The sequence below is a fragment of the Pundamilia nyererei genome, unplaced genomic scaffold, assembly GCF_000239375.1.
Source record: "Pundamilia nyererei isolate P.nyererei 1_Seehausen unplaced genomic scaffold, PunNye1.0 scaffold00033, whole genome shotgun sequence".
In the NCBI taxonomy this organism is placed as follows: Eukaryota; Metazoa; Chordata; class Actinopteri; order Cichliformes; family Cichlidae; genus Pundamilia; species Pundamilia nyererei.
Genome location: NW_005187434.1, coordinates 2,930,025 through 2,953,232, shown reverse-complemented (window position 1 = coordinate 2,953,232; position 23,208 = coordinate 2,930,025). Strand labels below are relative to the sequence as shown.

General features: G+C 42.8%; 1 protein-coding gene across 9 annotated transcripts in view; it reads right to left on the bottom strand.

Moving 5' to 3' along the window:
• Positions 1-1,667: 1,667 nt before the first annotated feature.
• The window catches only part of pbx3b (pre-B-cell leukemia homeobox 3b), a 56,207-nt gene continuing 34,666 nt past the window's right edge, over positions 1,668-23,208 (bottom strand). For 2 of the 9 annotated variants that reach the window (XM_005729525.1, XM_005729526.1), the window contains exons 3-11: positions 13,502-13,743; positions 12,379-12,569; positions 11,235-11,370; positions 10,383-10,412; positions 6,633-6,798; positions 5,967-6,044; positions 5,421-5,533; positions 4,433-4,522; positions 1,668-2,839 (exon numbers count right to left, since the gene is read on the bottom strand). In XM_005729525.1, coding sequence (XP_005729582.1) covers positions 2,747-2,839; positions 4,433-4,522; positions 5,421-5,533; positions 5,967-6,044; positions 6,633-6,798; positions 10,383-10,412; positions 11,235-11,370; positions 12,379-12,569; positions 13,502-13,743 — 1,139 coding nt within the window. In that variant the 3' untranslated portion in view covers positions 1,668-2,746. The remainder of the gene's footprint in view (positions 2,840-4,432; positions 4,523-5,420; positions 5,534-5,966; positions 6,045-6,632; positions 6,799-10,382; positions 10,413-11,234; positions 11,371-12,378; positions 12,570-13,501; positions 13,744-23,208) is intronic. The other 7 variants (XM_005729527.1, XM_005729528.1, XM_005729530.1 and 4 more) reach the window with 5 other exon arrangements.

Below are 23,208 nucleotides of genomic sequence, written 5' to 3'. Positions count from 1 at the left end.
CCTCTAATAGGCATAATCTTAGAAAATGTAACTTCTTTATTTAAAAGGTTCTGAGAGCAATTTTGCTGAGTGCAGTACTTAAAATGTAATAGTTGAAGAATTGAGGAAGCAAATGCATTTGTAAAGCTAGAATAAGCAAATAGATTGCACTCTGAATGGCTGAGAAACACTGAACTGACCTCTGCATGCTTTCATGGATCCTTAGAGTGGATCAGAAAAGGATCAGATGTAAAAAAGGGCAAAACTGGGATTTTAATTTCATCTTCTAAGAAAATATGTGTGCATGTGCACAGAAATCTGTGACATGGGTGTGTAGTATTAGGACAAAGGCACGGTTTCCAGAGAAAGGTGTTCAGTGTTTTTGCCTGGATGAGTGGACAAATATGTTCTCCTAGAAATTGCCTGTGCATTGCACTTGAATCACTCTTGTGCTGTTACTTCTTTTTTTAAACTGTGTGTATCAAAGAAAAAAAACAAACTTGTACATGTGCTTTGAACTTGCTGCTTGCTGGGGATGCTGGGAGTGTTTGTTGCAGCACTTTGTTGAAAATCTAGAGGGATCCATGACTGAAAGGGACAAACTCTGGACACGAGCTTAGTAGAAAGACAAGAATGAAGAACTATGCTAAGAAAATGAGAATAAATGGATGTCAATTTCCATGTGGAATTGGTAACCAATGATCCATTAAGCCAGCCTTTCCACAACAGACAGACAAAACAGCCTGAATAAGAAGTGCCTGACATTTCAGTTAATTGCACTACAGTAGCTACAACCCAGGTCAAGTCCTCAGCGTCTACCCCACAATATGTAAAGCTGGCAAATCCATACGTGATGAATAAATAACATGATTTTATCTCTAATTTGTATTTAATCTATCTAAAAACTAAACAGGAAATGTGTTTAAAAAATGAGAAGAAATGGCTTTTAATGACTCTGAAGTTTCGATTAATGAGCAGGAGCAGTCAGCTACCATTAAGTTGCATCCCTCGTTGAGAGTTTACAGAGATGGAGAAGAGAGCCGAGGTTCTACTTACCAGACAAGCGTTAAGGGAAAAACTAGAGACAACAAACACACCCCCTTGCTGTCATGAAAGCAAAAGGTTTATTCATGTTTGAAATTACACAACTACCACAAGGAAGACTTTTCAGTCCAGGGTGTAGTCTGGTTAGAAAGTAACACTAAACATCTTTAATACATTAGAATCACTGCCACAAATCATTTGTCATGACTTTTCAGTTTCAGAATCACATACAATAGAAAAAAGAGAAAAGAAGTCTTGAACCCTGTTGAACAGAGCTGGAAATGTACAGTTCTGAATACTGAAACCTCTATGCATTACACTTTTTATAGTGATTTTTTTGTCTTTTTTCTCCGCATGATTTAGTAACAAGATGAGCAACATTCAAAATGTTCTTTTTTTTCCTCCCTTCATTATTTACAACAGTTTTAACTGTTTGGTGTTAATTTAACAACAATATTCGCCACACGTCCCCGCCCCTCCCGCGCGCCCACACCCCCCAGCCATATAAGCCACAGAGCAACAACATCTTCAGCCACCCAACCCCACCCCCTCCCATCCTCTCCCCGTCTATTTTCCATGGTATTAATATTGTTATTTCGTTGTTTTGTTTTGTTTTTATTTGTTATTTTAAGTTGCACAGCTGCAACATCATTTTATTAAAAGATTAAAATATACATTAGATTACATAGAGAATGAAGAGTTTACAGTGTTACAAGATGTGATCAAAATAACTACATAAAAACATTAAATAAGGGCCAAAGAAACTGTGGTGGTGATATGGTTTAGAGGTAGTAGGTGAGCGCTCTAAGCTACAGAAATGTTGGAAATTATTGGTTTCTATGAATGAGGTAATAAAGCTGGGTATTGATTGGTGGGGTGTATAATTACTCTTAAGCTATATTATGTACAACTTTTCCTGTGTAATGGGGGCCTGCTCCTGTGTGCCATGTTGTAATGATCTACTGTCCGTGTGTGTGTGCTGTCGAGGGGGGCTTCCATAAGCAGTACAAAAAAAAGGTTTACATATGTACATACTAAACATCAAATTATAAAATATGCAGTGGTGTCATGTTATAGTCAAGCAATCAATTATGCTTCTTTATGTTCCAGAGTTTGAATAGTCATTTCCTTGTACTAATGTATACAGCTGTAAGGCAAAAATAAATCTTGAAAGTAACTACAAAGCTGCCATTGAGCTGTCAACAACAGCATTGTTGAGTTGCCGGACAAGACTGCGAGCACATTACAGTCAAAGAAACAGCTGCTTTAATCTCTATGTTGTAAGGACTCAATTATCAAAATGGAGAGCGGCAATTAAATCAAGAATCGAACAAATGGGCCTTTAAGGTGTCATAAAATGTCACGGAAAACACACAAGTGTCATCCCGTACTTTTGAGTGGAGATAATTATCCTGAAAGCTTACTGTTATTTTTGTTTGGAAATGTGCATGTGTTTACCTCTACAGTGAACCAACAAATTAAAAAGAAGAAGAAAAGCATGGTGTGTACACTTGATTGATTTATGAAGAAAGAACAAAACAGCTACCGGGAAACACTTGGTGTTCATAATGGAGGATGGAGTTTCAATGCGTGCAACACTGTCGTGATACATTTTAAGATACGTGAAAACCAATCTGCTGTGAAAGTTTATTTTTCAATATCCTCTTCAGGTGGTCAGCCAGTTAAAAAGTCCTGCTAGAGGCGAAGATGCATTAATAGCGGATCAATTCGAGGTATCGGAGTGCACACTTCCAGGTCCTTCTGTTGGAGATATTACAGAAGATGGAGTCGTTGCATCTTGCCATCCCCCATTAGCCTTGGACACAAATGGAAAAGGTTGAGATTACAATCAAACACTCAATGCAATATGAACCTGGTAAATTCTAGACACTCCAAAAACAGAATATGTAGATATATAGACTGATTGCCCTAATGTGTCAGTTGATATTAAAATGTTGCAGACGCAGTTAGTCTAGTCTCTGTGTTACAGTAGCATCAGCAAAGAGACTCTCAAAAACAAATTTGTCCTGTGTCCCGACCAATGGGAGCGATCCCTGAAATCAGTGTCTAAGCAGATTTCAGAAGCGACCGACAGCTTGTCGCTACATATTCTCCTGTCAGTCAAGAAGAGGGAGGGCTCGGGCTGCGTGAGGTGGGGAGAGCTGAGGGAAAGTGACAGGGCAGGGCCTCTCCAAGAGAGCCAGTCTTAGCCAGCCTGACTTTGCTTTGCTCCAGGCGTGACCTAGCCTTTACTGGATCCCTCTACGTCACCACCAACACAGCTAAAGGTCTATGTGAATATATCAATAGTGCATTTTCTGGGCTATGGCTAAAAATGGCTGCTTTTCCACAGCTTTCTGTTCAGAATATGTTTTTTACTTTATTACTCTTTGTGCTCCGATCCTCTCTTTTCATGTGTTAAGGTTATTCGACTATTAATATTTTAGTAGGGATCACACTGAGCTCTGCTGAGCCAGTAGGCACAGGTCTACACTGCACATGGAAGTGAGAAACCTTGTGAGAAAGAAAGAAACACTTGATCCTACAAGGAGTTGACATGTCTAAAGAGCTTATAGCAATAAGGCTACAGCAAAGCCAAAATGACACCAACAGCACAGAATTGCTGGCAACAGCCGCCACCGTTTGTTTATATTTAAAAAAAAAAAAAAAGAAATAGATTTTTAAAAAACTAATTTAATACCTTATTTTCATGCTTAACTCTTACATACTATTACGACTGTGAATATCTGTGCATTTCACCCAACAGGCATGCTAACACAAAGAGAGCAAATGCTGCAGTGTTGATACAGTGCCGAGAGAACGAGCTGTCTCCTCCTATTTCTCTCTCTTTCTCTCCTTCACTCTCCATCCTCCCTCATCAACGAAATTAATCTTTACTCTGATAGCTTCAGATTATGTGCTGCTTTACAAAAAGGCGCCGTATCAAACCTCATCAGTGAAGAAGAAATTCATGTCTGGAAAAAGGCTGCGGGCGATCACGTGATCATATTTTATCATGAAGATAAGTCTACGGAAAATGCTGTGAAGCATTTCAAAGCAGCTGAAATGCAACAGATAGGGTGTGTTTTTCCCCCCCTCCAAATCTCATTCTTGGTTTGAGTCAAACAAAGTATTAAAAGCCGTTTATTAAAGTAAATCTGATTTTATTCACCTGCTGTGTAGCATATTTTTTTATTAAAAGCAGCTTTTATTTAGATCAGGTGACACAGTGATGTGACACACTGGCTAATATTTTATTGTGCAGGTTGTAATGCACTGTAATTTCATTGAATAAAATTAAAGGATAACCATGCAGCACTTTTATTGAAAAAAAAAAAAGTATCAATGAATTTCACTCTCCCTTTGCCTCAACAAGCTCCACGTGTAAGCCAATAAAACCTTCACTTACATTTAGGCCATGTGGACTATACATCGTGTTTCCCCCCAGAGCATCATTGTATCCTGCCGTCTGACTGATAACATGGCGCAGGGTATCCACCTGAAGGGACAGACAAGGTGGACAAGCTGGTCAGCCGAGTGTCTCGCAGACTTCCAACACTAACTGTAAACATGCTTAGTAAAGCAAAAGATATTAACTGAAGTGAAATTAACAAAAAGGGACTTCTGAGACAGCAAATGTACTAACCAGAAAAAAACAGGGCAAAAAGATTTTCAAAATAAAATAAAAAACAAAGGATAGTGATGTTACGAGCATGCTCAGTATACTACTTCATCTAAAGCAGTTGTGGATTGATACCAAATAAAAGCATAAGTAAAAGTAATGGAACACATAGACTTTAAAAAAAATCTTAAATTAGCTTTGATTTTTCTTTACCTTTATTATGAATGAGCATATATTTTTTTCTGGTGTGGTAGTGAGTGTGTGCAGTGTGTCGGCTGTGTAGCTGCGTTAAACTCACAAAATGGAAGACATCAACAACAAACAATAACAAGATGAGACAGGAAGATAGCGATACAGAAGTACAGAAAAAAGGGGATAACATCGTACCAAAAAACCCAAATACCAACCCAAGAGCTCAAGTCAAAGCCAAATGCATTCAGACAATGTTTTGAATAGTAACCAGGAAACTGCTTTGCGGCATGATTGCAGTGGGGTGGGATCATATTTTGGCGGCCAAAGCATTCCATCCAAAGCGAAATAGTCAGTAAACACTTCAGTCAATGGGCTGTTATTGGAGGCCTCGCTTGGTAATTTGAACTGCCCGTGGATGGGCAGCATGTTTTTCTTATTTATGTTTTTTGGATTTTTTTTTTTTTTTGCTTTTTTCAGTTTGTTGTGCTTCTTAGACTGCACTGTGGATGGCTCAGTACACAGGCAAGACAAGGACAGCTCTCTGCACTAGTCGTCAGGAACTGTCCCTGATTGTTGCTCCTACCTGTGACTGTACATTGGCTCCGACTTGTGCCCCTTGGTAAGAATCCCCATTCAGACTCTGCATGCTCAAGAACATGTCCCCAGAGTTTGGGAGGTTAAAAGAACCTGAAGAACCTGGAAAGGGAAGATGTAAGTAGCTGAATACATGAGAGGGCTATAAAGGGAAAGCACAGGCACACACACAGACACGCACGCACGCACGCGCACACACATTTATCTGTAAAAAACACACCCAGCTCAAGCAGACAAACACACAGAAGAAAGACTCCCATAAAGCAGGCAACTACAGGGGTGACGGAAGAAAAGGCAAGGAACCAAAACAGAGGAGGAGGAGGATGATGTGCAGAAGAACTGAAGATCTTTTTTTACGAATGCAGTGAGCACAAATTAAATGAAAATCACATGACAACAAGGGGACCGGTTCTATATGTGGTTGGTCGCTTAAGCTCCCAATTGTTCCACATCACCTACTTCCAGTCTAAATTAGCAGGGAGGTATCACATGGTAAATGACAAGGACAATAAGAAGCTTATGAAAAGACCAGTACCAGTAAACATGTTGCTTAAAAGAGTGTTTTTGCTCTCTGCAGAATCCAGCTGAAACTCTTCATCTTTCATCTGGAATCCTGGGTGCAAGAAAAAGGGACCACTTCATAAGCTTACCACATCCCGACGAAGCTCAAGCTAGTCCAAACTCAGCATTACATTACTCATCAAACTTGACTAAATATGCCCTTTCAGGCTCTTTGCTTTTATCTCTATTTTTATTCAGCATCAACTGCACATAATACCATTTTGATACTACTACTGCAGGTAAAATGCTCCCAGCAATTATGTTTCACTTTTTTGCAAAATGCCTTTACCATTCAGTGGGAATACATACCATTACATTAGAAATGACAAGAAGTTGACAGAAAGTCAAGGGAAAACAAATCCCACGGCATTATTTTGAATTTTTTTTTTCTTATTTTGCCAAAAATACATGTGTTCTCGGTTCACAAGTCAGGAACGCTCTCTTTATGCATGAGTTTGCTTGGCATCAACTGTCTTATAGACAGGAGACACTGTGATCCCCAAGCTGGGAGCAGAGCCTGTCACTCTAGCCTGTGTGAATGGTGCATGAGAGAGTGAGGCAGGCAGGCAGCAGGTTAAGGACTGAGGTAGAAGGTAGATCTTTTCGTTTGTTTTATTTGTCTATATGCAGGAATGCCTACCGGAGTTAGGTGTGGTAGGGGAGTTGGCCTGGCTGTTCTGCACTGCAGCGGCTGCAGCGTGTGCCGCATTTACAGCAGTCTTGGCGGCATACAGGTTGGCTTCTTCCTGAAACTTGCCGATATTTTTCTTGTACCGGATCCTTTTGTTGCCAAACCAGTTGGATACCTGCGTGGGAGAGCAGAAGGAGGAGGAGCAGAGGAGTCAGATGTCAAGCAGGCACAGCACCATGCACTGAGCAGTGCGATTGTTTCAAGATGTCATGTTTGGGTCCATCAAGTACCCAATTCCCAGCCCCTGTGCTAATGTCCGCCGGGTACACAAGCTAATTAAGCCGTAATCAGGAGCCACTTGTGTCTTCTCATGGATGGGAGCATGACATGCTCTCAGATCTGTCTCCTGACAAAACTAAAACACAAGGGGCTCCTATTGCACAGACACTGAAGTCGGTACATATTTCTCATATGAGGACTGGTTGTTAAGGATACAAATTTTGACATTTCCCTCAGTGCAACATATGAATGTTCATATTTTATCCTCCACAGAATTCTCACTGGTTCCAGACGAGTGGGTCCAGGTGATTGACATTTTATAGAAATACAGTTGCTTAACGTATTGTAATAATTCATCATATGAAGAGTATGTCCAATTTAGCATAACCACTGGAAAACATTACACAGTTTTTTGGGATTACTGGGTCTGGGTTGCTTTACTTTGGAAGATCATAAAACACTAAGGCAATGAAACATTTGTGCACGCTCAGTGATTTAGAGCGCCGTAGACATGAGAAGCAGTACAGGGATTATTGGGGCAGGCCTAGAGCTCTTAAGGCTCGAGAAAGACTCGAGATCAAACATGCACTAGAAACTGGGTACGTTCAGATTTAGAGCAGTCGGATATGTTAATTTTGTTGGACCGAAACGATGCCATTCAACATCAGACACTGAAAAGTTGTATGGTGTGAACCTTATGTGTGAATGCTGGCTCTGCAATAACAGTGGAATAATAATGAGATGATGCTTGTTTTTAATGGTCCTATAAATTAGAGTGTCTTGTCGCTGTGCTGCAGCCCCCCTCTCAGGCCCTGCAGCCCACGGCTGGACCAGCCAAAGAGCAGCTGCCCCTAATGACGCTTTATTTAATTTCCACCCATGTGCTTAAATTTTAATATCCCCAGCAGCCCGCCGATGCTGTGGCGTAAAAACTGACTGGATTTGCAGGACATCAGATCATTTCTATCCTCCACGTCTCTGTGCTCTAAATCTTTAATATCTAGGCAATTAAAATTAATGACCATTCAGGCGAGGCCCACTGTTGGCAGGGTTTCCTTGACATCAATTGTTTGATGGGTTTACCTAGAGGTTAAACTAACAAGCAAGGCTTAATTGGAAGCAATGAAAGCCCTGGCCATCATCCTTTTTACTTAACCTGCTTAGAGTGGATTGTAGAGCCTAAGACGATGCAATATTGTTGCTCTTTTGGACAGCTCGCAATGTGCCCACAAACCCCTGAAAAATCATATAAAATGTTTTGTAAAGCTCATCAGTCTGTTTAATTTAACAAAATGTTCATAAAAACAGTGCATTAAACAGATCTGCATTTATTAAAATGTCAGTTGTGGCCAGTTGTGGTGTTTGCACGTTCAGACCTATTTTTATCATTAAATTTGACTTAATGGATACAGACTATACACTAGTTTACTTTCATCGCATATTACTTTCATCAGAAAGGAGGCAAATCCTGCAATAAAATATGACTGATTACTTCATAAAATTAATAGATTTTTTTTTGAGTGTGTTATGACTGTAGTGCACACATTTATTGTGTTACAAGCCTCAGCAGTCTGGACAGACTCAGCCGCGGTGGCGTCACATCTTGTAGATGTTATACCACCCTTTTTTCTGCACACACATTTCTCTCCTGCCCGATGAACTCTGGCTTCAGTGATTCTCGGGTTCAGCTAAAATATTGAATAGATGCACAGCACAGCATCGTAGCAGACCATGCATTCAATTGACTCCTATGTTTGGTAAGAATTACCTGACACCACCCGCACTCAAAGGCAGCGATTGTGTCATGACAATGCAGACTTCCTGTGCAAAGCTATAATACAACTGGCTTCATTGTTGCACACTGTAGTTAAGAGTTTGGACTATTTCATTGTGTCTCAGACTGCTTTCTGATCAATATATGACCAATGCATGAGCCAAAAGTGAGCTTGCAATGCCCTACTGTAAGATCAAATACAAAAAATAAAGCATTCGCTGCTTTGAAATTATTATTATTTTTAAATAGCTGAAATATTGGAAAGGGTGTCATACATTTTGCATTATAACAGAACATATTAACCCTGTGGTGGAATCAGGTTTAACAGTTAACCAGTGTTATATTGACACATATTACATCAAAGGTGGCCTCTGAAGCATCCACACACCTCAACACAAACTACATCCATCATATCCCATGCCCTTAGCCCTTTCTGCAATGCACATGCAAATTAAATAATAATAATAATAATAATAAAATGAATAAAAAAGGAAATAAGACCTGGTATCGCACTAGGTAATATTACCACCTTAAATACATCATTGTGCATCAGTTCTGTGCTCAAGCAGTAATTGGACATGAAACAGACATCTGCAATTTTGTTAATTCAAGGGTATTTTAAGGGCATTAAAAGTAATAATAGAAAGGAAATGTGGCGTTTGGACTGCTGGAATCTGAGTGTGCGCTTGACTTGAAGATGACTTCATTTTCAATGATCCCTGTTAAAATGATGCAGGGTGTTTCATCAGCAAAGATGTATTGAGCAAAGCTGCAAAGCGATATTGGCATACCATTCACAACTGATGGTGTTTAGTTAATCAACTACTTGTGCAATCAAGAAAGCACCAAAAAAAAGGGGGTGGGGGGGTGGTGGGGGTATTAGTCCAGCCTGCAGCGTGACCACAGTAAGCCATATATGAATCTGAAAGGCTGGGCCACAGTGAGGGATAACATACTTATAGTGAACCCAGCATTATGTCAAGCCTCTCACTCTGTTACCCTCCTAAAATGAGCCAAAGCACTAAGAATAAGTCAATAATGATGTCTGCCATGGCCTCCGCTTATCGAGGAGTACACCACTAATGGGGCCCGGGATGAGTTCAGGTGAATTTTTAAAAGCCCTCTAATTTCTGCAAAGACTTATTTGTTCTCATGGGAACTGGTTCAGCGGACTGCTTTAGGAGACACTCAGACAACAATGCCCATTTCTTTAACTGCTGTAAATCACACAGTGATCATGAGGTGGGAGGGATATAAATAAACTCTAAGTGCAATTTTTTTTGTTCAAGATTTAAAAAGATCACACAATTATTCAATCTTCTACAAGAAAACAAAACAACAATAAAAGAAAAGAAAAAGAAAACAAATAAATCATGTCATAAACCATAGCCAGAAAGTAAAAATTACATGTGACACATTTGTACACACATAGTATGGTGATAATATGGGTGTAGTGTAAAGATGTCAAACATTAAAAATAGGCTGCAATCTCTTGTTAAAAGTGGGATGTAAATGCTGATATAGCTTAGCCACGCTTTTTTTAAATGTAAATTCAAACTTTAAATTTGATATTATAGCATTAGCATGGATCCAATAGTGTAAGAGAGGGAGGGTCTGTGCACTGGACAACTGTGAGGCCATTACATACATGAACAAAGGAGGTACAAAAAAATGAAAACAGTGGATCAGGAGAAGTTATGACATACCTGTGATACTGTGATGGTGCTTCCCACCCCCTGAAGGCAAAAAAGAATGGGCTTTTACAGTATCTGACTCTTCATGACTACACTCAATATACCCCTCATCACCCCCTCCCCACACAGACAAAACACTGCAGATTATTGTATAGATTCATGTTTCTCTGATATTGTGTCTCAAGAGGACAACCATAGAACAATGGAGAATAAAAAAATCTAGATAGTAGTCACAATCATAGCAAAGGGGGGAGGAAAAAAAAGAGAAGACAGGGTAATAATACTTTGGATGTGGGGGTTAGGTGTGAGAGATATTGCCTTCAGGTTTACCCAATGAGGAGGCTATGATAGATATCAAATTGGAAAGTTGACTTTTTAAGTGTGAAATATAACAGAATTAGCAGACTCCTGCAAGGTCACTTGAAGAGCAAACATATGAGTAAATACCCAGGATCATCCAGTGTTTTTGAAGCACCGGAGTGACCGCTTTTCTTAAAGTAATGGATGATGCCTTTTTTTTTCTTTCCATATGACCTGAGCGACTGACCAGGCAAGAGAGAGAGAGCGCACATGGTGGATGGGAATGAGGGGGAAAAATGGCAGGGGACCCAGCGCTGGGGCGACTAAGGAAGGACAGCATAGTGCTTTGATTGAGGCTAAGATGATACAGGCCTCCCTTCCCTGTGGCCCTGCTCTGACTGACTGGGACCAGCCTTGACTGAAGGATCATTAGGAAGTCACAATGTCAAGGTTAGCAAAGGACATTGCGCCTTGGTGGTGCGACCTACGGTAACTATCCCTCAAGGCTTTTAGCCTTTCCCAACCTGATTACCCACCAGCTACTGTTAGACGAGCACTACCCACCTGGGAAACTGTGATGCTGCACTTCTTGGCCAGCTCCTCTTTTGCCTCCTCGCTCGGATACGGGTTGCTGAGGTGCGAGTAGAAATATTCGTTCAAAATTTCTGTTGCCTGCTTGCTGAAGTTTCTCCTTTTCCGCCTGAGTGGGGAGCAAAACGAGAGAAACACCGAGCAAGCCTATTAGTGAGACCAGCATTAACTCATCCATTTGGATTGCACAAATTGCACAATCAATCTCACACATAAATGGTGAAAATAATGAGGAATGGGCTCTAAGGGCCCTCAGGAGCAGGATATCGTGTCCTGCTCCAAGAGCCTCATCAACACACAAAAGACTACAACCAATAAACTGACAAGCACACAGAAAGACACACATACACATACCGTTGCAAAATACATACAATGTTTAATTTGGTGTGTTGGTCTCCAATCTCTAGTCCAAGCGTGTAATGTGTAGAGTTTAGTGCAGCGGATGGGTGGGCTTCATGATGGAGCGCAAAGCCCAGTCGGAGTGCATCTCGGTACATTATAGAAATCATGGCATGCACAGTTGAGCATTGTTCCTGAAGTGCCACAGCCCCAGGGATCTCAGTAGAAACAAGCAAACTCTAACTAGATCTGGGTCCCCTTCCCTCCCAGGGCACTACTTATCATGTTGTTGAGCATTTGCTTATTTTGCCTTGTTTACTGTGCTTCACACAGGCAGTGGGCAGCAAATGTGCTTCCACTTGGCTTGTTTGGCCCAAACTTGTGCTTCTCTCCGCAGAGCTTCTACAATGCACCATACTGTTAGTGATTAGAGTAATCCACAACACCTGCTGATGACCTCCCCTCCATCCATTACACATGACTCGGCCCCCATTTCATTTGGGTCCTAACTGCTCTCAGGTGTGAGGGCATGATTGTCTTGGAAATGGATAACGCATGGAACATGGGCATAATTAAAATCATGCATCTCTGCAGTGCTCACACTGTGTGCTGTGCCAGAAAAGTGAAAAGAAACTTCAGACCTGCGCACCGTCTAAAAATGACCTCGCCCACTGGATTTACTTATGTGGGTCACGCAGAAGCAATAAAAAAGTCGAAGCTTTATACCTACACACACGCGCGCGCGCGCATTCGCACTAAGCACACACGATCAACTGACCTGGCATCAAGGAATCTGGAGCGCAGGATCATGACAGCCTCACAGGTGCTCTGCTTCAGTTGCATCTGGATGGAACTGAACTTACGGTGGATGATTCCCACCATGCGCTCAATCTCTTTGGGAGAAATGGGCCGCGTACGAGACTGTTCCCTCAGCAGGTTCATCACGTGGGTAGTGAATTCGTTACATGCCTGCCAAGAGAAAGAGTGACAAAAACAACCAACGTGAGGTGGGGTTTTTGTTGTTTGTTTGTTTTAGAACTTTAAAAAGCTCTTGACTGATGTTTTAAAGTTATATCCATTTTTCATGTATTAAATGAGTTAATATGCACGCTGTTCTTGATAAAAGCCTCCACGGAGTGCGGTGTTTGCATATAACTCTGACATAATAGGTGAAGTCATCTCAGAATAAATGCAGATCTGCAATTTGGCCTGGCCTTAATGCACTGAAGTTAAGCAGCTTTTCGTTAACACGGTAGTTCATACATGATTAATTAGAATAACTCATTTACGTAGTGCACACTTTAGCTCATTACTCTGAGTAAAATTTGTTAAGTATTTACATTTAGATAATTAAAACCTGGAAACACCCTTAAGAAAGATGCATTTACTCCAGGCGAAGTGTTGTGTGCCCCCGCATACCCACCTCCTCTCTCGGAGAGAGCACAAAGTAAATTACTCTAATTTACCTCACTGGCTTGCTGAGGCATCACAGTTTCACCTTCTATTTTCACCCATAATGCCCGTGTTTAATGGCAGGCTCAAAGTGCTGGGTGAAAGAGCTGATCATACTTTCATTTAACACAGATGACTGGGGCACTCCTTTGGATCTCTATAATCAACTACAACACAGTGAATAATACGGCAATTTCGCTTTTTCCCGAGCTGCTTTTTTCCCCACATCCTCCTCTATCGTACATATTCGCCACAGTTTGCAGTTGTGAAAGTACAACTCAGTGGCTTTTAAACATTTAAACACAAAGTGAAAATTTGAAAGCTGGTTGCCACATGGAATAATGCATAAAGAACATTTTGGAGGGTGTGTGCTATTTCCAATAAAAACTCATTCGGGAGGCATTTCTTGGGAGGATCTTAACCTTGGGGTTGTAAAGCTCCCTCCTTACCTGTTCGTATTTCTCCAGCTCTGTGTGGTAAATCTGTCTGATCTGGGTGAGTTTGGCTCTGTAGTCGGAATGTTCGATTGAGTTGTCGGCTGCCCCGCCCGAGGCGGCGGCGGCGGCGGCTGCGGCGGCAGATCCGCCACCTTTCTCTGGTCCCGCTACTCCCTCTGCCAACAGCATATTGTCTAAACGCATGAGCTGAGGGTCTGGGGGGTCCTCCTCCTGAGCGCCACGGATGCTGAGACCTGCAGAGACACAGAAACAGGGACAGGTTTCAGCAAATGCATTCAAGAGATGAATTAAGATGGGAAAATTAACATTATTAATAAGAGAATAAGTCAAAACTGCTGAAATCAGAAGCGTTGACTCTATATCGTTTGATACTGTGATGTTTCCCCGTCAGGTAGGAACTGAGCGCCTCCTGTGTATATGCTGTGTTCCTGTCGCCCATGTGTACGCCTGTTCTCTTTTATTTACACACTGCGCTGCACACTGTGTGTACGGGAAGGCTGACATGACAGCAACATCCATAAACTGACAAATGCTCAATGGTGAAGTGGCACTTCTACTCTGTGAAAGGATGCTAAACAGAAAACTATACCTCTAGTAAGTGTCTGTCTTTCACACAGTGAGTGCTGGGAAATCCACAAAAGTAACTGCTGTTTTACTCGCGTCTATTTCCTTGTGAGTTTTGAATCTTCAATTCATTTAATTTAAGAGGAATCTAGGCCATTATAAGACTGAGCTGTGAAATAATAATAATAAGGAAAAAATTGTGCAGTGAATTGCATGCAAAGCGCAAAGCCTGATTTCTGTGTTTGTTTTCAGATGGTGCTGTTTATTTCCTCTGGTCTTCTGTCTCGCCAGCCTGTCAGCAGGTCGTAATCACACAGCAGATAGCGCGGGCTACATGCACACCTGGATGCGCTGGCAGTGAAACCACAATGTCAGGCTTTTCAGAAAACAAACACAAAAAAAAGCTCTCGCAGGTCAAAATTACACCAAAAACACGCTCGAGCAATCAGGTCTAGTAAGTGGATAAAAATGTGGCTCAATGGGCAGTAAATACTGAGTGGCTACTCAAACGTTATGATTACCAGAGTTGTTTCAATTCAATAATCCCTCCCGCAATTCAGGGATTTTCAAGCGCTCATTACAGCTTCATTAAGATATGGCTAGCCTTTGGATTCTAAATAAGAAGATTAGCGGCTCTATTGTGTCAGCCAGTAGGCATGCAATCAGAGAAGCCCTTTTTACCGTGCTTTGACCGACTGACCCTGCGAGCCGTTCACAAGAGTAAATACTAGAGAGAAAACACTCCTTTTCTTCTTAATATCTTTCTTATAAACACACTCGTAGGTTAAAAAAAGCCCACAGTGTAACCTCTTTTCTGATGTTTTCATCCCCGTTGGTGGTTTGTTCAACTGCAATGCCACTGAAAAACAAATTTTCCTCTATTTATAGGTCGGCTGGCTTTGAGTCTTTTAGGTGTAATGGTGTGAAAGGAGTGGATGAATGTGGCTATTTGTGCTGGAGACATTGAGATGCTGGACAAGGCTCCATCAGGCTTTGCAGAGCCAAGCCATCCATGTGGACAATATGCCGCTGCTCCACTAACCCTCATCCACATCACGCTGCATCTGCACAACTCCACCCAAAGCCATCATTCTGGACAGATTCGACTGTTTCCATTCCAGTTTGTGCTGCGTGAAACAAAACGGCACATGATTCAAATGTGACTGACCAGATGCCCGGCTCGGGATCTCAACATGCTCTAATAGCTGGTGGTTTGTCTGCCACGACGGTTCATATTTTCCCTAATTCAGTGTTTACACCCACTCTCTGAATCAACGCAAACTCAGCAGGCTGCACTTTTCTTTGTGCTGCGGGTGGTGGTAAGTAGGTAGCCACGTTTTTCATGTCAGGTATATTAAATATAACTCTGGGACGCGGCGTACATTTCCACACCAAACCTAGTTGTCACTTTCACTCCACTCACTCCATATCCAGGGGAAATGCAGCTGAGGGAATTTACAGGGCTTTTCAGCTAAATGGGCATAAATCACTGGTTTCATTCAAACTAAATAATCACAGGCCATAAAGAGCTACTTGTCTCTTACCATATATTACCACAAAGTTCCTGTGTGCAATACTGTGGCCATTCACGGCAAAGGAAAACAGAGCGAGGCATTAGAAAGTGACACGTAATCCTGTTAGTCCGCTGACATGTGGAGTGGCCGTGACATTTTTATCATACGTGTCCATTTCTATTTAGGAAATCAGCAGGATAAAAATGATTACTGCGCTGCTCCAAGAAGGAGACGGCCCTGCAGGAGTCCACCAGGGTGTATTTGTGCCACGCCAGCTCTGGCTGGTCATTCATAACACATGTTATGGGAGGGATAGTGAGTTCATCTCAACCACATAAATACTGAAAATTAAAGAAAGAATAAGAGCGAAACGCATATCTCTGCCTCGCTGTCTCTTTTCCACGCACCTTTGTTGGAGGAGCTAAGCTCGGCGTCATCACACAACTTCCACAATATAAGCTCAAGCGAGATAATATCTTTAATTTGCTGTGTGGTTGACAAATCTGTATGGTAACTCGCAATTCCACAGTAACATTTTGCAATGCTGCTTTTCCTGCTCAAATCTTTATCCTGTTTTTGTCTGATGATATGGGTATTAAAACAAGTTTGGGCACCCGAGTTTAGCTTTAATCCACCTCCACAGTCAAAGTGGGATTAATCTCGGTGCGAGGGGAAAGTGCGGGAGTCATGTCACCTTGGTAAAGCCTCTAAGCAAAAGAAAAAGGAAAAAAGAAAAGAAGAAAAGGAATTTAAGAAAGAAAAATCCATATCTTCCAGTTATTACACATGGGCTTGATGATGATGCTCGCTCACTTAATTACCAGGGCGCATTTCATGATATAAAAGGGAAAAAAAAAGAGAAATTGTAATAATAATGTCACATGTCCTTAATCGGCCCCATTTGTCATTCAACAATACAGGTGGGGTAGCCGGGTAGAAAAAAAAAAGCACTTGCATATATGATTGTTCCTCATTTCTCTTCTGTGGCTGAGACAAAAGGAGACGCTGTGATTAATCCTTCCCTATCAGTTAGGGGTGGCTCTTCTTTTCACTTTTTACAGGTTTCACTGTCATTATCTGATTCGTGGATGTAACAAATTTGACAGATAAAGGCAATGCAGGCCTTTTCTCTCATACACTCTCCCCTGTTCACTGTTTATAATCATTTCCGGTTCGGGGCCGTTGTCTCGTACATCATTCCCTGCTTGAAGCCCTGACAGCGATCTGAGCACTGCCTGGGGCTGCTCTCCTTTCCTCCCACCTCTTTTTCCCCCTTGTGCCCTCTTTTATTCTGTGGGCTTAGCTGACCTTTGCCCCGCTGCTTGTTTACTCTCATCACTGAAGTGTGAGCAGGAGAGCCATAAAGGAAGAGCCCCGCTGGGTTAATGTGGCCTGCTGAAGAGTGCAGGGGTGGCTCTGGGCTTCTCCACCTCATTCTGCCTCGCTCAGTGCACTGTCAGGCACGAGATGATACACTGGAAGAGCGGCGCTTCTTGCAGATGAAGCCAGAGATTTTTATTTTTATTTTTTTGCGACACTTTTCTCTCAATACCTAAAGGACTTTTCAAGATTAAAAGTTCTGTGAAGCAGTAAAGTAACCTATGTTTAGATGATACGCGCTGTGACTCGGTTACTTCCACCACTGTTTCCAAAACATCCTGTTCATTACAAGTAACCCTGACCTCCTGCAGTCCTCTCCTACCCACTGCCTCTAGTGAACAGCTCCGGCCACATATCGACAGTCTGTTCATCTAATTGCATCGATCCGCAAAGGTCTCCCAAAGCCAACTAATCGAAACAGAATTTATTTTCTGTCAATATTTGCAAAGGTCATCTCTCTTAAAGCCGTGGAGTTGATGGTGTGAGGAGAGAATCGTCTGGAAGGAAGAGCGGGACCGTGGCTTCTAGCCTGTTACTGAAGCTCGTCCAAGGTGAGCTTTAACTTAAGCTTGGCACTCGGGATCCGGAGCTTCTAATCCACCGTGTTATTAAAACCCGCTGCCAAAGCAAAACACTAGAGACTACAGAGGGCTTAGAGTATCCATTTCACAAAGAGGCCAGTGTCACTACAGCCGCGTTCCACGTCTCCTTTGACTTCATATCATCTCCTTTGTCGTGGCGCCTGGATCGGTAACCTTCAGCTCGAGAGGCGGGGAGCTGGATCAAATTACCATTGAAAATCTTTTGTTCTGTCAAATGAAACATAAGAATCCTCTTTCATCGACGTTCTTAAAGGCTTTTTTTTTTTTTAAGATTGGCCTACATCCACATGGCACAAAGAATCTGAGAGAATGCCTGTGGGCTCTCTCTCTCTAACATGTACAGTAATTAACATGCCATTAACACATTAATACACATTAACTATTCCCAATGTTAATGGCAGGGTAATTATCATACCTGATACCACTCTGTGGGGAAGCCAAAGCACATTTGCCACTTTGTGTTTCACTTTCTTTGTTGAGTGAGCTGAAAAGAATAATTTGGGAAGATGGCTCGGGCTGCTTTCCTCCACATGAACAATATCTGTGTCAGTGCAAATGGATATATTGTCTGTCTCCAGCTCAAACGCTAAGAAGGGCGTCCGTGTGAATAATGCAGCTGTTCTGATTTTACTATAAAAACACCGGAAAGGAAGAAAGCGCCCATTGTGAGGCGCTAAGGACTGTTTTTTTTTTTTTTAGAGGTGAGGCTGAAACACTGGAAGGGACAAAGAGTGTGGTGATTAAATGCCGAGCAGTAGAAGACAGGGAATGGGCCCTAAACTGGGGAATCCCTGTCTGGAATGATGATGTATTTCCTCCCAGTGCAGTGAGTGATAAGCTAATCAGCCGCGCTGACAGTGAAGTGTTACAGCCCCCCAGTGCTGGGTCAAGACTTCTCCCATCATACACCACCAGCACACACTAAACAGACAACGCATGGAGATGGTGGCGCTGGGGAGTGACAAAAAGTGGCTCTGGTCAGAAAAGAAGATCTCTGTCAGTTCAGGTAGCCTTTGTCCTTTGGTGATGATGAGGCACTCCTCCCCCCCAAAAAAAGCTGTGACAGCATTGGGGTGGGGGGTGGAGGGGGGCATGCCACTCTCGACCCACAACTCCAAGACATGCGAGGAGCGGGGGTGGGCAAAGGGGGTGGGAAAAGACAACCCAAACAGACATCTTGAAGACATTTTGCCAGGCACACCAAAATTAATCACTGTCCCACGGTGGCACTGACATTTGTGGGAAGTGACACACAACATGACAGACTAGAGGGAGAGGATGAAAGGAGAGCGAGGGAGGGTGGGAGGGCTGAGTAAACAAGAGCCACTGTCACTCGCTGTGATCATGTGTGTGCGCGCACCCCTGTGTGTGTGTGTATGTGCATTTGTGTGTTTATATGTGGATATGTGAGTGCCCACTTTGTTTCCTGCCCTCTAAGACTCAAATGTGGGCAAACAGCCAAGTGGTTCAGTGATGGCTGACCAGGCCTGGTGGTGGCGGACACACGCGGCGGTCGGGGGAGACTGGCCAAATGAGCGGACAGGACCTCCGCTACAGATCAGCACACTGACTGACCCTACAGGACACGTACAGCATGGGGCTCCAACATAGGGCTCACGTGGTTCACATGGTCCGCTAGTCACAGAATGAGCAACAAACACAGAGACATCCGTGTGGTACTCAGGCAGCCGTACCAAAACCTAGGACAAACATAACATACGCTCGATGAACAGAACGGGAACAAATGACAGGAAAATCTTCCACAGCAGCTTCAGTGTGCCTTGGTTTTGGTTTTATAAATCTTTGGGATTCTGCTGGAGGATTGAGCACCATTCACCCAGCTGATCTTCATTTATTTGAAACAAATAAAGTGGTCAAAAAACACTGTCATCTTGGGAGAAACCACTCCCATCAAGACAGGAATGTTTCACTGTAAAGATCCGCAGTGACACTTCCCTCTACAGGGGACAAGTGGACACAAACCACATGAGAAACCCCTCCACCCCCACATATTCGAACTGCCTCACTAGGCTCTCAGTAGGTGACATGCATTCAGACCTTCACCCTCTGTTGGTGTTGGTAAGGGATGAATCATCCGACAATGTCCCCCCTTTTTTTCCTGCATCTCTAAACCAGTGATAGTTTTTAAACTTCTGAACCTTCAAATTTGCATCTATCTTTGTAGGGATCAGTTTAAGGACTGCAATACTGCTGTAATATCCCTCTCTATGTAACTGTCAACAGTCTACTGTTGCCGAGACTGATCACATGCTGCATTGGCATTCTCAAGTCAGCTAGGGAAGAGTTGCTCTTTTGTTTTTCCCTGAATGTTGCTCTAGTGCACAAGCATCACGGGCCAATAGCAGTTTCTGACCATCTTTCCCACAGATCTCAATGCAGACGTCACTTAAGTCACTGTTCTTACTGAAGCACTAGCGGAGCAGTCTTTGTGACCGAAGCCCCTACCATCTGTGTCCCAACAATGAAACCACTCTTTCACCAGTGAAGAGAAATATGGGTGAGGGGGACTGAGAGTTTTACTGTCCAAGAATCAGACCCACTGCTTCACAAGATGTCTTTGCATGATCGAATGCCAGCTGCTTAACTCCTGCGTACCTGTAGTCACTGTAATTTTCCACTCATTTCTTTATGCCTTCCCTTTAATTTGTCCCCCACCCTTATTAGTCAAATAATATCTGTAAGCCTCATCTAGACTAGCACGTGGAGCGTAGATCACTTTGAGACCGTTATTGCATCTCATGTTTCAATATTTCATTTTATTGCCCCCTATATTGTGTTAGCATGTTTTGCTTATTTCTTTTCTTCAGTTTCATTTTATATTTCATGTATTGATGGTCTTTAGCTGCTAGCCTCAATTTGCTGGAAAGGTAGGCTGATTTGTTATTCAGACCCCAAGCAAATAATGCAAATGTGGCACTGAAAGCCACTTATGAAATACCCAACGGCAACTAATCACTCCTCCTCTCGTTCCAGCCTTTCTACAGCCTCCTAATTAGAAGATGGAGATTGCATGAAACCAGGTCACACAGCAGGTCTTGTACACACCGATAACCAGGCAAATACGCAGGCAAAACTTTGCCCAGACACTAAGCCAAGCATGCATTATTTTAAAGGCTAGAGGTGAAAAATAATGCTATTCAGGTTATTAATCCCATATATTTCACTGTATGCTTCCAAAGAAAGGATTTGGGCTGGAAGCATTTTGTCTGTGTGTGTTTATGTGTTCTGTATTTGTGTGTATCTGTGCATGTGCATACGTCCATGTCTGCATGTGTGCGTGCAAAGGCTAGATGCTCACATAAACAAAGAAAAGGCATTGGTAGCATACAGCCAACCATGATCCACTGCCAGAGAGATTATTCTTTGCAGTGCCATTTCTGCAAGAGAGTTGACAGTCCATCATTTAGATTTTGCAGTGTATCCACGAAAAGGCTGCATTGCCTGAAGCAGAAGGAGCTGCTCTTTCCTTCAGTGTCTTTTATAGAAGAGAATTCAGCTCCAAATTGTAAAGCCAGAATGTTTTGCTAGCCGTGCTAGCGTGTAAGGACTCTGCTACGAGGCAAGCGGGGTTATGACATCGGAATAAAACTGCACTTGACGTGCTGATTCTCGGTGGGGACTGATAAAGCTCACAAAAACAAATCCACCTCCAGTATCTGAGGCTGAATGCACCCAGGACGACAGCGCTTTTTCTGGAAGCATCCTGAGTATGAGCCATGTTGCAGGTTACTGCTAGGTCTGCAGAGTGCAGTGCAAGGAGTGGCTGGGCAGATCAGGTCCAGGCCAAACAACAGCTTGTGACAGAAGCAGGCCAAAGAGGATGTTGAGACACGCAGAGATTTAACAGGCAGCCGGCCTGCCATCCACTCTTTTTCAGCTCTCCTTATACTCAGCCCATCACTTCGGATCCATCGCAAGCGACTCTCAAAGAACACAGCAAGAATATAGTTTTGCATTGCTATGAGAAAGGGACAAAATAATAGTTGCATGTTTGTGGAAAATGAGGAAAATATCATTTTTCTCATTTTATTTTGATTGTATTACACACCTGCCGAGGATACTCCACTTTTTTTAATGACACCCTGAAAGCAAGGTAGCAAAAAAAAGAGGTTATTTGGTGCTAATTATTCCCAGCATGTACTTTACACAACATTTAATGAGTTAGACTGGAGGTGTGGCCATTGGCTGTGACTTGCTCGCCCAGTTACCGAAGATGAACCATGCAATCTCCCTCACGTCACCCCTGTCATGTGTACCACGTCCCCCTCCGCATCCAATTCCCCGCTAAGGCTTCAGTGGAGCAGAGACGAGGCGCCACTGAAGCAACACAACAGCTCCCGTAGCGTCTCCACACACCGGCTAGGGAGGGGTTGAAGGGGGGTAGAGCTGGGAGCTCACTCCCATAATTACAATAATTAACAGTTGCAGATTTAATTGGAAGGGAAGGCATTAACAGGAGGAACATTGTGGTGGCGCATGCAGAGGGAACCTTTGCTGCGAGAAGCTTTTGTCTTCTTTGTACCTAATGGTGCCTTGGCTGTGGTTGGCGAGTGCTGACACAACACAACACAACCGAGCTGAGGGTTCAGACGGTAGAGCTTGTCAGGACTCAGACTGGAGGCAGATAATTAGGTGCCAGGTTAATGAGAGCACAGGCTCTTGATGGCATTTGGTTACTGTATGTGGGCAATTAATGACTTTGTTTTTGTGTTTTTATTGCCCACTTGAGTGGAAAACATAATACATTATTCACCTCAGGCCCGGCGTGTGGTGTTTGATGGAGTAGCAGTGACTCTGGACTAAAGAACCAGTTTCATTCACCGTGGCGAATTCAAAACAATACATAGTATACGGAGTTGTGAAATGCAATCTCGGCTCACTCACGGCTACTGCGCCGTCTGACCTTTTCAGAGCGCATTACCTCGTGTCGTCAGCAATGATGTTAAAAACTCCAAATATGTCAAGCAAACGATGAAGTCACTGGTCAGGCGGAGGACAACGTAGCCCGCAAAACACACCAGAACAAAGAAAGCAAACCCGAGCGTTGGCTTAATTCTCCGTGTCGCGTTTCATAATGTATTTACGAAATTCCACACCCCGTGGAAAAGCCCCGCTTTCATTCCAGAGGATTTATTGGCAATGAATCCACTGAGAGGTCTTTAGACATCCTCTTCTTTAGCCCAACCGCTCGACGCCTCCTATTTTGGAGTTAGTTGTTCTCTAGCCTGTGGTGGCCAATTAGAGTGCTATAAGATAAATGGGCACCCGCAACTTTGATGTCCATCTTTTTAATAAGCTTTGGTTAAGATGACATCTGTGTGAAAGAGTTCAATATCTTCACAGTGGGAGAGAAAAGAGGTTTATTCTAAAATGAAATATCATGTAAATACTGCTGGAGGTTTAGGCTGGGTGGGGTGGGGTGTTGGGGGATCACAGTGTCTGCTGTGACTCTGGTGTTGGCATTCATTATCTTCCACTGCAGTCGCGCAGATTAGTCAGCGAAAGATGATTTTTAGAGCCTTGTGAAATCTAGGCTTTTATATACACCGAATACTGAATCAGCTTTAGCAGGATTCAAATAAGGAGAACGTATCACATCTGAAAAACAGTGTCTATT